The 11,730-nt window shown below is 46.8% G+C and overlaps 1 protein-coding gene across 4 annotated transcripts in view; it reads left to right on the top strand.

Moving 5' to 3' along the window:
- Window positions 1–11,142, top strand: part of wdr26b (WD repeat domain 26b) — a 12,851-nt gene extending 1,709 nt beyond the window's left edge. Inside the window, exons 2-14 of one of the 4 annotated variants that reach the window (XM_053641320.1) lie at window positions 2,101–2,200; window positions 2,361–2,417; window positions 3,696–3,832; window positions 4,660–4,757; window positions 4,861–5,017; window positions 5,254–5,392; window positions 5,488–5,628; window positions 6,073–6,192; window positions 6,311–6,456; window positions 6,599–6,677; window positions 6,777–6,906; window positions 7,070–7,264; window positions 10,101–11,142. In XM_053641320.1, coding sequence (XP_053497295.1) covers window positions 2,101–2,200; window positions 2,361–2,417; window positions 3,696–3,832; window positions 4,660–4,757; window positions 4,861–5,017; window positions 5,254–5,392; window positions 5,488–5,628; window positions 6,073–6,192; window positions 6,311–6,456; window positions 6,599–6,677; window positions 6,777–6,906; window positions 7,070–7,264; window positions 10,101–10,138 — 1,537 coding nt within the window. In that variant the 3' untranslated portion in view covers window positions 10,139–11,142. The other 3 variants (XM_053641329.1, XM_053641312.1, XM_053641303.1) reach the window with 3 other exon arrangements.
- The last annotated feature ends 588 nt before the right edge of the window (window positions 11,143–11,730 follow it).

The raw sequence follows: 11,730 nt of genomic DNA, 5'->3' as shown, positions 1-11,730 counted from the left end.
GAGCTATTGTGGAGTTTTGTGGGTGTGGCTAAATGTAAACATAACATGAACACGCTTAGATTTTTAGTTTGGTTTGCCCACGAAAACATTTAGGAAAGTTCCCATGGTAACGTAGCTGATGGAGTGTAATATTAGCACTCGTGCACACGGGTAATTCAGCGGTTTATATTAAACTAGCACCAGAACCGTAGTGTTTAATAATTCGTTTTTAACGTGACACTGCTTCCTGTTCTCCTACATTCCTCTGTTCTGAGGGTAATTTCTCAGGAAAAGACGATTCCCCGATCTGTTCATAAACGCTGAAACACGGCGACTCTACACCGTCACACATCTGACCGAACACACCGCAGTGGCAGATCCGCTGCTAAACACCAGTCAGGAGAGGGTTGTGACGTCATTAGACACAGGAGCCAATCAGGGTTCAGTATGTGAATGAAGACCATGCAGCACTTGTCTACCAGGGGAAAGGGGTGTGGCCTTTTTGTGTTAATGTAAATTCTGCTGATTTCAGAGCTGAAGGTTTTCACTGAAGTGAGACGCAGTGAACAAACACACTGATGTATATAATGCATATGTAATAGCGATGATCCTCGTGTGTGTGTGTGTGTGTGTGTGTAAAAATGCTGAGTATAATGAGAACACTGCAGCATCACAGCAATGATGTCAACACACACACACACACACACACACACACACACACACAGTTAACATGGTGCAGTAACATGTAGTGATTGTACTGATGTAGTGACAAACATGTGATTCAACAAGCGCTCTACCTGTCTCGCTCTCTGTCTGTCTCTCTACCTGTCTTACACCCTCTGTATCTCTCTCTTTCTGCACCTGTCTTTCTCCATGCTTGTTTTTTTCTGTACCTGTCTCTCTCTCTCGTGCTGTACCTGTCTCTCTCTCTCGTGCTGTACCTGTCTCTCTCTCTCTCGCCGTACCTGTCTCTCTCTCTCGTGCTGTACCCGTCTCTCTCTCTCTCGTGCTGTACCCGTCTCTCTCTCTCTCGTGCCGTACCTGTCTCTCTCTCTCTCGTGCCGTACCTGTCTCTCTCTCTCTCGTGCCGTACCTGTCTCTCTCTCTCTCGTGCCGTACCTGTCTCTCTCTCTCTCGTGCCGTACCTGTCTCTCTCTCTCTCGTGCCGTACCTGTCTCTCGCTCTCTCGTGCCGTACCTGTCTCTCGCTCTCTCGTGCCGTACCTGTCTCTTGCTCTCTCGTGCCGTACCTGTCTCTCTCTCTCTCGTGCCGTACCTGTCTCTCGCTCTCTCGTGCCGTACCTGTCTCTCGCTCTCTCGTGCCGTACCTGTCTCTCGCTCTCTCGTGCCGTACCTGTCTCTCGCTCTCTCGTGCCGTACCTGTCTCTCGCTCTCTCGTGCCGTACCTGTCTCTCTCTCTCTCGTGCCGTACCTGTCTCTCTCTCTCTCGTGCCGTACCTGTCTCTCTCTATCTTTCTGCACTTCTCTCTTGTGCTGTACCTGTCTCTCTGTCTCTCTCTGCACTTCTCTCTTGTGCTGTACCTGTCTCTCTCTCTCTCTCTCGTGCTGTACCTGTCTCTCTCTCTCTCTCTCTCTCGTGCTGTACCTGTCTCTCTCTCTCTCTCGTGCTGTACCTGTCTCTCTCTCTCTCTCTCTCTCTCGTGCTGTACCTGTCTCTCTCTCTCTCTCTTGTGCTGTACCTGTCTCTCTCTCTCTCTCTCTCTTGTGCTGTACCTGTCTCTCTCTCTCTCTCTCTCTCTCGTGCTGTACCTGTCTCTCTCTCTCGTGCCGTACCTGTCTCTCTCTCTCGTGCCGTACCTGTCTCTCTCTCTCGTGCCGTACCTGTCTCTCTCTATCTTTCTGCACTTCTCTCTTGTGCTGTACCTGTCTCTCTCTCTCTCTCTCTCGTGCTGTACATGTCTCTCTCTCTCTCTCTCTCTCTCTCGTGCTGTACCTGTCTCTCTCTCTCTCTCTCTCTCTCTCGTGCTGTACCTGTCTCTCTCTCTCGTGCTGTACCTGTCTCTCTCTCTCGTGCTGTACCTGTCTCTCTCTCTCGTGCTGTACCTGTCTCTCTCTCTCTCTCTCTCTCTCTCTCTCTCTCTCTCTCTCTCTCTCTGTGCAGTCAGACAGTGGATCTGTTGATGCAGGAGTCGGGCTGTAGGCTGGAACACCCCGCTGCTACCAAGTTCAGAAACCACATCATGGCAGGAGAGTGGGACAAGGTGTGTGTGTGTGTGTGTGTGTGTGTGTGTGTGTGTGTGTGCGCAGAGATTATAACCTAAAGTGAGTGTAGTAAATGTGAAATGCTGAACTGTCTCTCCTGTGTGTGTGTGTGTGTGTGTGTGTGTGTGTGTGTGTGTGTGTGTGTGTGCGCGTGCGTAGGCGGAAAATGACCTCAGCGAGCTCAAAGGCCTGATGCATTCACCCAACGCTATTGTGGTAGGATACACACACACACTCACTTTCTGGAACCCTTCTGTGTGTGTGTGTGTGTGTGTGTGTGTGTGTGTGTGTGTGTGTGTGGAGTTGAATGATGGATGTAGAAGCTCTGTGTTTTTTTTTTCTGGAACGCAGGACCTCATAGTCCAAAATGTGAGCACGTTAGCATGATTAGCATTTCTACCTCAGATACAGCCCCCTCCGTAACTATAGGAACACAGGGCCAGTTCATGTGTTTCTGCTGTAGACTGAAGACGTCTGGGTTTGAGATCAAAAGATGAAGATGGGAAGAGAGTTTAGAGTTTCAGCTTTTATTTCCTGGTATTTATATGTAGACGCGTTTAACGAAATAGAACACGGCACATTTTTGTGTCAGACCACCCAATTTGTAGGTGAGCAAAAATATTAGAAGGTGTTTCTTGTTACCCGGGTGTGTCCTGTTAGATTCACTGTTTAAACAATAAATAGCTCTGAACATCTACTCTTGGTTTGAGTCCAGGGTTTCAGCTGTGAAGACGGCATTTGTTGTTAAAAAGGGTAAACCAACACGAAGACCAGAGAGCTGTCTCTGGGAGAAAAACAAGCCAATGGGTCAGCCAAAGGAAAACAACAACATCTGATGACAGAAACATTGTGAGAGCTGTGAAGAAAAACCCAAAAACAACAGTCAGTGACATCATCAACAACCTCCACAGGGCAGGGTGAAGGCCTCACAATCCAGCGTTCAGAGAAGACTTCGAGAGCAGAAGTATAGAGGAAACACCACAAGATGCAGACCGCTCATCACAGTAAGAGTCAGAAATCCAGACTGGAATTCACAAAGAAATACAGAGACGATCCACAAAAGTTCTGGAACCGAGATGAACCTCTACCAAAGTGACGGAAAGGGCAAAGTGTGGAGAAAGAAAGGATCTGCTCATGATCCAGAACATACAAGCTGATCTGTGAAACATGGTGGAGGTAGCGTCATGGCTTGGGCTTGCACAGCTGCTTCTGGAACATTCTCACTGATCTTTATTGATGATGAACTCATGATGGAGCAGCAGAATGAATTCAGAAGTAAACTAAACAGCTGAAATCCTAAAATCATCTCCATCTTTTGATCTCAAACCCAAATGTTCCAATAGTTTGGGAGGGACCTCACAGGAGGGTTAGCGTGTTTAGCAGCGTTATGTCCTGGATTAGTGATGCCAGTAATCAATTTTGCTTGTGTTGTTTAATATGAAGAATTTTATTGGCTGCTGGAAAAATAAAGTGTGTGTGTGTTTGTGTGTGTAGCGGATGAAGTTTCTCCTCCTGCAGCAGAAGTATCTGGAGTATTTGGAGGACGGGAAAGTTCTGGAAGCGTTACAGGTGTTGAGAGGAGAACTGACTCCACTCAAATACAACACGGACCGAATCCACGTCCTCAGCGGGTAATCTATCCCCCACTCGCCCCCACCCGCCCTCACTCGCCCCCACCCTCCCCCACCCGCCCCCACCCGCCCTCACGCGCCCCCACTCGCCCCCACCCGCCCTCACTCGCCCCCACCCGCCCTCACTCGCCCCCACCCGCCCTCACGCGCCCCCACTCGCCCTCACCTGCCCTCATTCACCCTCACTCACCCCGGGTTAGTATAAATAGAACATCAGCACTCGCATGACCACACACACACACACACAGCTCCGGCTCCGTCCTAGTCGTTTATAAACGTGTAATTATATTTATCACACACTTCCTGTGCTGCATTTCGTGTGTGTGTGGTGGGGGGGGGGTGAGTACTTCAGCTGCGTGTGATTGGCCGACATTTTTCTGCGTATCGAGTCATCACTCAGTAATACACAAAATAAACGAGTCTTCTTTTTTCCCCTGCTAAAGAAACCGCTATTATTAGATTAGCTAATCTGCATATGAATCTGTAACGATCGTCAATCGCGTAGGTGTTCTGAGCTCTCCGATATCGAAGCTCCGCCCCCTCGTCGGTGTGCTGTCGTCTCGACACCGTTTTCTGATTATTATTAGATTTAAACTGCTTCTTGCGTGTACGGGTAACCTGCGGGCGCTGGGCGGGCGGGGGAAGCTGCTGCTCGTCTGTTTTCCTCCGGATTCAGACACCGGAGAAGCGTACACGCCCACTTTATTACTGGATTACTGTATGTAACGATTTTTTCCCCCTAGAATAAGACGCGTGTAAACTTTTCCGAGGTCGAAATCGTACCTGTTTTGATGACATCATACAGTAACGTGTCGCACCTCGCGCAGGTATCTGATGTGCAGTCACGCCGAGGACCTGAGAGCCAAAGCCGAGTGGGAGGGGAAAGGAGTGAGCTCACGCTCCAAACTGCTCGATAAACTACAGAGTGAGAACACACACACACACTCTCTTTATCCACAGTGTAGGTGATACAGGAGATACTATCGATGCTATATTTGTTATTTTAATGTGTGTGTGTGTGTGTGTAGCGTACCTCCCCCCCTCGGTGATGCTGCCCCCCCGGAGGTTACACACACTCCTGCGTCAGGCCGTGGAGTTACAGAGAGACCGCTGCCTTTATCACAACACCAAGACGGACAACAACCTCGACTCTGTTTCACTGCTGCTGGACCACGTGTGCAGCAGGTACACACACACACACACGCGGATATATGAAGTCGCTTGTGGGCGTGGCCCGTCCAACATATATTTAGTTCTGATGAGACATGTTAGTAGCTGTATTTTATATAATGATGAATGAAGTAAGGCCTGCGTGTAGTGCACGTGTGGAGAAGATGGCCGTTCACCTGTCGCCCCCCACCCCCCCACCCCGCTGAGCTCATTCCCTGTCTTGCGTGTGTCTCTGTCTCTTCGCCGTTCAGGAAGCAGTTCCCCTGTTACACTCAGCAGATTCTGACCGAACACTGTAACGAGGTTTGGTTCTGCAAGTTCTCTAACGACGGCACCAAACTCGCCACCGGATCCAAAGACACCACCGTGATCGTGTGGCAGGTGGACCCGGTGCGTACTCGCCTGTCCCGTCGGTCTGTATGATCCGTCACCGAGGCGTGTCCGACACTGACCGCGGTCTCCTGTCTGCCCCCCCTCTGTAACAGGACACACACCAGCTGAAGTTGTGGAGGACGTTGGAAGGTCACGCGTACGGAGTGTCTTACCTGGCCTGGAGTCCTGATGACATGTACCTCATCGCCTGCGGCCCAGACGACTGCTCGGAACTCTGGCTCTGGAACGTACAGGTAACGCTATCTCCCAGGGGCTCTATTCTGTTACCTGTCCTCCAGGTAACTCCGCCCTTGGGTAGACTATTCCCCAAACCTGGCCCCAGGCAGCACTGCTTCCAGATGCTCTATAGATTTACCTTCCCTCCAGGTAACACAGCTTCTAGAGGCGTTATATTGTTACTCCTTCAGGTGTTGTATACCCTTACCTGTCCTCAAAGTAACCCCCAGGTGGTCAGTCCTTGTTACCTGTTCAGGTAAATCCACCGCCAGGTGGTCCGTAATCCGTACTTGTGCTTACCATAACTCCACCTCAGAACTCATTGTATGTTAGCTGAGCTGCAGGTGCTACTCTGCCTGTAAAGGTGCTACACTGCTACTGCTCATGTCTGTGTAGTCGTCTGTTTAGTGTACAGTAGCCTGTTGTGTTAAAGGTGAGTGTTGTCACCCCCTGGTGTTCAGACAGGTGAACTGCGTACGAAGATGAGCCAGTCTCATGAGGACAGTCTGACCAGCGTCGCCTGGAACCCCGACGGCAAGCGGTTCGTTACAGGAGGACAGCGGGGACAGTTCTACCAATGCGTGAGTTCCTTTCGTCCATCTCCACCATCCTTTCACCTGTCCGTATGTCTCACCGTATATTTATCTGCCGTTCCTCGGAGTGTTCGTATCCGCCGGGTTTAACGTCTTTCTGTATCAGGACCTGGACGGTAACCTGGTGGACTCCTGGGAGGGAGTGCGTGTTCAGTGTTTATGGTGTGTGAGCGATGGCCGAACGGTTTTGGCCTCCGATACACACCAACGCATCCGCGCCTACAACTTCGAGGACCTGACCGACAGAAACATGTAATCATCATCCTCACCTTTAATGATTTCAGCGTTGGGTTTCTCCCGAAGATAAACACTGCTCCTGTTCCAGTTCTAGATGAAGTAACCCGTTAGCGGTGTTTGATATTTGATGTGTTTGATGTGTTTTTCTCTCATGCAGAGTTCAGGAGGATCATCCGGTCATGTCTTTCACTGTCTCTAAGAACGGACGATTAGCTTTGTTAAATGTAGCAACTCAGGTGAGCGTTAATTACAGATAATGTGGCTTGTTGTGGGTTTTTTTTTTTTAAACAATAGTGGTGTTGGTGTGTTTGATATTGCTCGGCTTCTCTGTACAGGGGGTTCATCTCTGGGACCTGCAGGACCGTGTGTTGGTGAGGAAGTATCAGGGAGTGACGCAGGGCTTCTACACCATCCACTCCTGCTTCGGCGGCCATAACGAGGACTTCATCGCCAGCGGCAGTGAAGGTACGCAGTGGAGCTTCTGCAGCTGTCAGACAGTCTGAGTTTGTTTTTTTTTTTTTGTTTTTTTTTTTGTTTATCTAATGTGGTTTTGGTTTAACGACATGACCAGCCAGGTTACAGTGTGTGTGTGTGTGTGTGTGTGTGTGTGTGTGTGTGTGTGTGTCAGATCATAAGGTATATATTTGGCACAAGCGTAGCGAGCTGCCCATAGCTGAGCTAACGGGACACACTCGCACTGTGAACTGTGTTAGCTGGAACCCGTGTGTGCCGAGCCTGATGGCCAGCGCTTCAGACGATGGCACGGTTCGAGTGTGGGGCCCCGCCCCCTTCCTCCACGCACAGGAAGTGGACACTTTCAACGGTAATGCTCGCTCACTGATCACGGAACACTATGCACTAACATCTGGAGCAGTTACACTGAGATCTCTCTCTCGCTCTCTCTTACTGTCTCTATTTATATGTGTGTCTCTCTGTCCTTTCCTCTCCCGCTCACACTTCAGTTTTAACAGTGGACATTGTCCCAGAGCAGCTTTACAGAAATATATACATTCAGGATATAGATGTTAAACGTATGAATTTGTCCCTAAAGAGCAGACAGAGGCGAGGGTGGTGAGGAAAAACTCCCAGAGATGATATGAGGAAGAAACCTTGAGAGGAACCAGTGCAGTTTTGTAAACAGGAATTTCACATGAAGTCTGTTCTGTTGAACTGTTCATATTAATTACAGTCCAAAGCATCGTCATGGTTTTTATAAAGTAGTACCATCCTCAGTAATCTCATGGTGAGTGATTTCCAACTGATGAGAACTCCAACCAGAAGTAGGACATCAGGATGGATCAGGCAGGTCCGGAGAGCAGAAGGGGTCAGGATCACTGGCATCTCAGGAGTATCCTGTAGCTCGACAGAGAGAGAGAGAGAGAGAGAGAGAGAGAGAGAGAGATTATTAGGTATGGTTATTGTCCCGTAATGGTGAAGGACAGTGTACTGTGTGTGAGTGAAAGCAGGGACTCTGGCAAGACTAGCTATGACCTCATAACTAAAAGGTTGAACCAGAAGGGAACACAGACATGAGGACTTCCTGGGACATAATGCAGCCAGACACTCCACCATCAACACACCTGGGTGAAGGTGTTAAAGTGGAAGAGCGACAGCATCCAAACATCCCAGTTCACCACGACACTCTATACCTGTGATCCTCTAGATCTGCTCCTTTACCTAACAACAAAACTATTCACAACAAGCTTGAGTAAACAAATATGTTTTCAGTCTGGACTTAAACACTGAGACTGTGTCTGAGTCCCGAACACTAACTGGAAGACTGTTCCATAACTGTGGGGCTCTATAAGAGAAAGCTCTTCCCCCTGCTGTAGCCTTCACTATTCCAGGTACCAACAAATAGCCTGCATCTTTTGATCTCATTAGGCGTGGCCGAGCATAAAAGATCAGAAGTTCTCTCAGATACTGTGGCGCGAGAGCGTTTAGTGCTTTATAGGTTAATAATAGTATTTTATAATCAATGTGAGATTTCACTGGGAGCCAATGCAGTGTGGATAAGATCGGGGTGATGTGGGCGTATCTTCTGGTTCTAGTTAGGACTCTAGCAGCTGCATTCTGGACTGACTGGAGTTTGTTTATGCTCCTACTGGAACATCCAGACAGTAAGACATTACAGTAATCTAGTCTAGAGGTGACGAAAGCATGAACTAATATTTCTGCATCATGTAGTGACAATATATGTCTTATCTTAGAAATATTTCTGAGATGAAAGAAGACTATCCTAGTAATATTATCTACATGAGCATCAGATGATAGACTGGAGTCAATAATCACTCCAAGGTCTTTTACTGCTGCACATGATGACACAGAAAGAACATCCAGAGTTACTGTGTGATCAGAAAGATTACTTCTAGCTGCATGTGGTCCTAGTACAAGTTCTTCTGTTTGATCAGAATTAAGTAAAAGGAAATTAATATTCATCCAGCGTCTAATGTCCTTTACACATTCCTCAACTTTACTAAGCTTCTGTCTGTCCTCTGGCTTCGCTGAAACATACAGCTGTGTATCATCAGCATAACAGTGGAAGATAATTCCATATTTACGAATAATTTGACCTAGAGGTAGCATATATAAAGTAAAAAGCAGTGGGCCTAAAACAGAACCTTGTGGAACACCAAATTTAACCTCGGTATGTGTGGAGAAGTCTCCATTTACATCTACGAACTGATAACGATCGGTCAGATAAGACCTGAGCCAGGAGAGGACTGTTCCCTTAATGCCAACAACATTTTCTAATCTATCAAGGAGAATAGTGTGATCTATAGTATCAAAAGCTGCACTAAGGTCGAGTAACACAAGCAGCGAGACACAACCCTGATCAGAGGTCAGTAGAAGGTCATTTACTACTTTAACCAGTGCTGTCTCTGTGCTAGGATGAGGTCTAAATCCTGATACATTTCATGAATGTACACTTCTCTGTTTCTCTCTTTTTCACTCTCTCACTCTTTATTTCTCTCTTCTATCTGTCTCACTCTCTGTCTGTCTGTCTCTCCACAGAGAACTGCAGTAACATGGACAGTTGATGATGAAGTCCATTTCGGAGAAACAATCAAAAATATGTAAAGAACCGATTCCACGTCAAGAACAAACGAACAAAAGCAGAACAGACAATACTGAGTATCAACCTGCGCCAGCGCGCGCGCGTTTGTGTGTGTGTGAGAGAGAGAGAGAGAGAGTGTGTGTGTGTGTGTGTGTGAGAGAGAGAGAGAGAGAGTGTGTGTGCGAGTGAGTGTGTATGTGTGAGTAAGTGTTCGAGAGCTCAAAATCGCCACGGTGACTGAAGCTATCTCCGTGGCAACCCAACAAACGTGCCGGTTTTCTGATCATTAGGAAAACGAGAGATGGAGGGATGAGGGGGTAAAAAATAGTCTCACTTTCTCTTCCCTTGTTCATCACGCACACAATAACTGTTCTTTAGTTCTTTTTTTTATTTTTCTTTAAAAATCTTATTAACAAGCAGTTTATATGGTTACACCTCCTTCTCACTGTCTCATCCCTCCATCCATCTTTTCTTTCGCTGATTCCCTCAGCGCTGACAGGGTCAGGGGTCAGAGGTTACTAGCTGGTGGTTGCGCTTTTGGTTTGACAAACGCGTGTGTGTGTGTGTGTGTGTGTGTGTGTGTGTGTGTGTGTGTGTGTAGGAGGAGGAGGAGGAAGAGGAGGAATAGTTTTAATCTGATTCAGAGCCCCGCTGAGACCTTCATCTGTGGAACAACAAAAAAAGACGCCGTTTTTGTAACGTTATTGTTTTAAAAAAAATAATAAAAATGAGGGCTGTATTATTATTATTATTATTATTTTATTTTATTTTTTGGACATTTTTTTTCTTGGCTTAAACATATGAAATTTAAAATAGCCTTACCTGTGAAGAGGGGGTGGAAGTGCAAAATAATAAATCCACATCTACTGTGACCCTTCAACTGTCAGTGGACATGCCCACTATGGTGGGTGTGGTCCTGCCTGTGATGTCATCACAGAACGCCCCTCAAGGATCCCATTTATGTTCAGATATACTAAAAACACTTTTTCAGTGTAACGCTCGCCAGCTAACTATACAGAACACCTGTTATTTAGCTAGCTGTTTGTTTAGCTAACAACCTCCAACTCGTCACACTAGCTAGCTTAGTAATTAGCAAATGAGCTAGCTTTAGCAAACAGCTAAAAAAAAAAAACATTTAAAGATTCATACTTTTCCCGTTTCATTCTGGCGTGTGGAAAAACGTGAGTGATTTCAGACAATTATCAAAGGCTGTGACCTCAGGAGGGGGCGGGGCCACCACGTTCACTACACTGGCTTCTGATTGGACCCAGTGCACTTCCTGTGTGTTCTGCATTGATATTCTTGCAGCCCCTTCTCATATATCTAGATCTACGCAGCAAAGCTCTACCCATAAATTCAAATTTGTCAAATGGCTCTACCTCTAAAATCTCTCTAATCTGTGTCCCTGGTCCTGGAATGCTTCCTCACTTATGACCTATGCAGCAAAGCCCTGCCCCCAAGGAATTCAGCCATGCCTCTTTTGAACAAGTCTGCAAAACTCCGCCCCTAGTTCCTTTTCATAGACCTAGCAAACCTTTTCTAGGCTGAACAAGACTCCAAAGCCACGCCCCTTCAATCAATTTATGGACAAATTTAAATAAAGGCATTCCTTTTTTAGAACTAATCTCGTTTATGACCTATGCAACAAAGCCCCTCCCCAAATTTTATACAAAGCTCCACCCTCTCTTCACCAGTTCTCGTGAACAGGCATGGTTCATAGAGTTGCCCCGCCCCTTTGTTTGTGTTCCTGTTTGAGGAACGCTTCCTCGTTTATGACCTATGCAGCAAAGCCCCGCCCCAAAAAAAGCATTTCACATAAAGCCCCGCCCCCTTTTGATTTCCAGTTGGCGCGGTGTAAAGGGGAATTAGTCATGTTGCACTACATATCCGAGCGTATTTTAGCCATTGTGATATTTCTGCCATAAACGCTGGTTTTGGTGAAATCTGCCAACATGCTGGAAACTTCTAACATGGGAAGAGTGTTAGTTTGTTTGAATTTTCACGCTGTTGGCTCGCTGTGTTTACCTTTAGGTACATAAAGACATTTTTCAAGCAGTAACATTTTTTATTCAGAGTTCAGAGCTTTCAATCCCCCCCCCCTTTTTTTTGAGGAAACAATATTTACTATGGACTGATAGTAATGAATTTTCTGTTTCATTACATTTTTGCTACTTTTTTTGGGTTATGATTTTTTAAATTTTTGTTTGTTTGTTTTGTTTTTTTTTTTTGGT

Source organism: Ictalurus furcatus, chromosome 2 (assembly GCF_023375685.1).
Source record: "Ictalurus furcatus strain D&B chromosome 2, Billie_1.0, whole genome shotgun sequence".
Classification (NCBI taxonomy): domain Eukaryota; kingdom Metazoa; phylum Chordata; class Actinopteri; order Siluriformes; family Ictaluridae; genus Ictalurus; species Ictalurus furcatus.
This window is presented reverse-complemented; position numbering and strand designations above follow the sequence as displayed.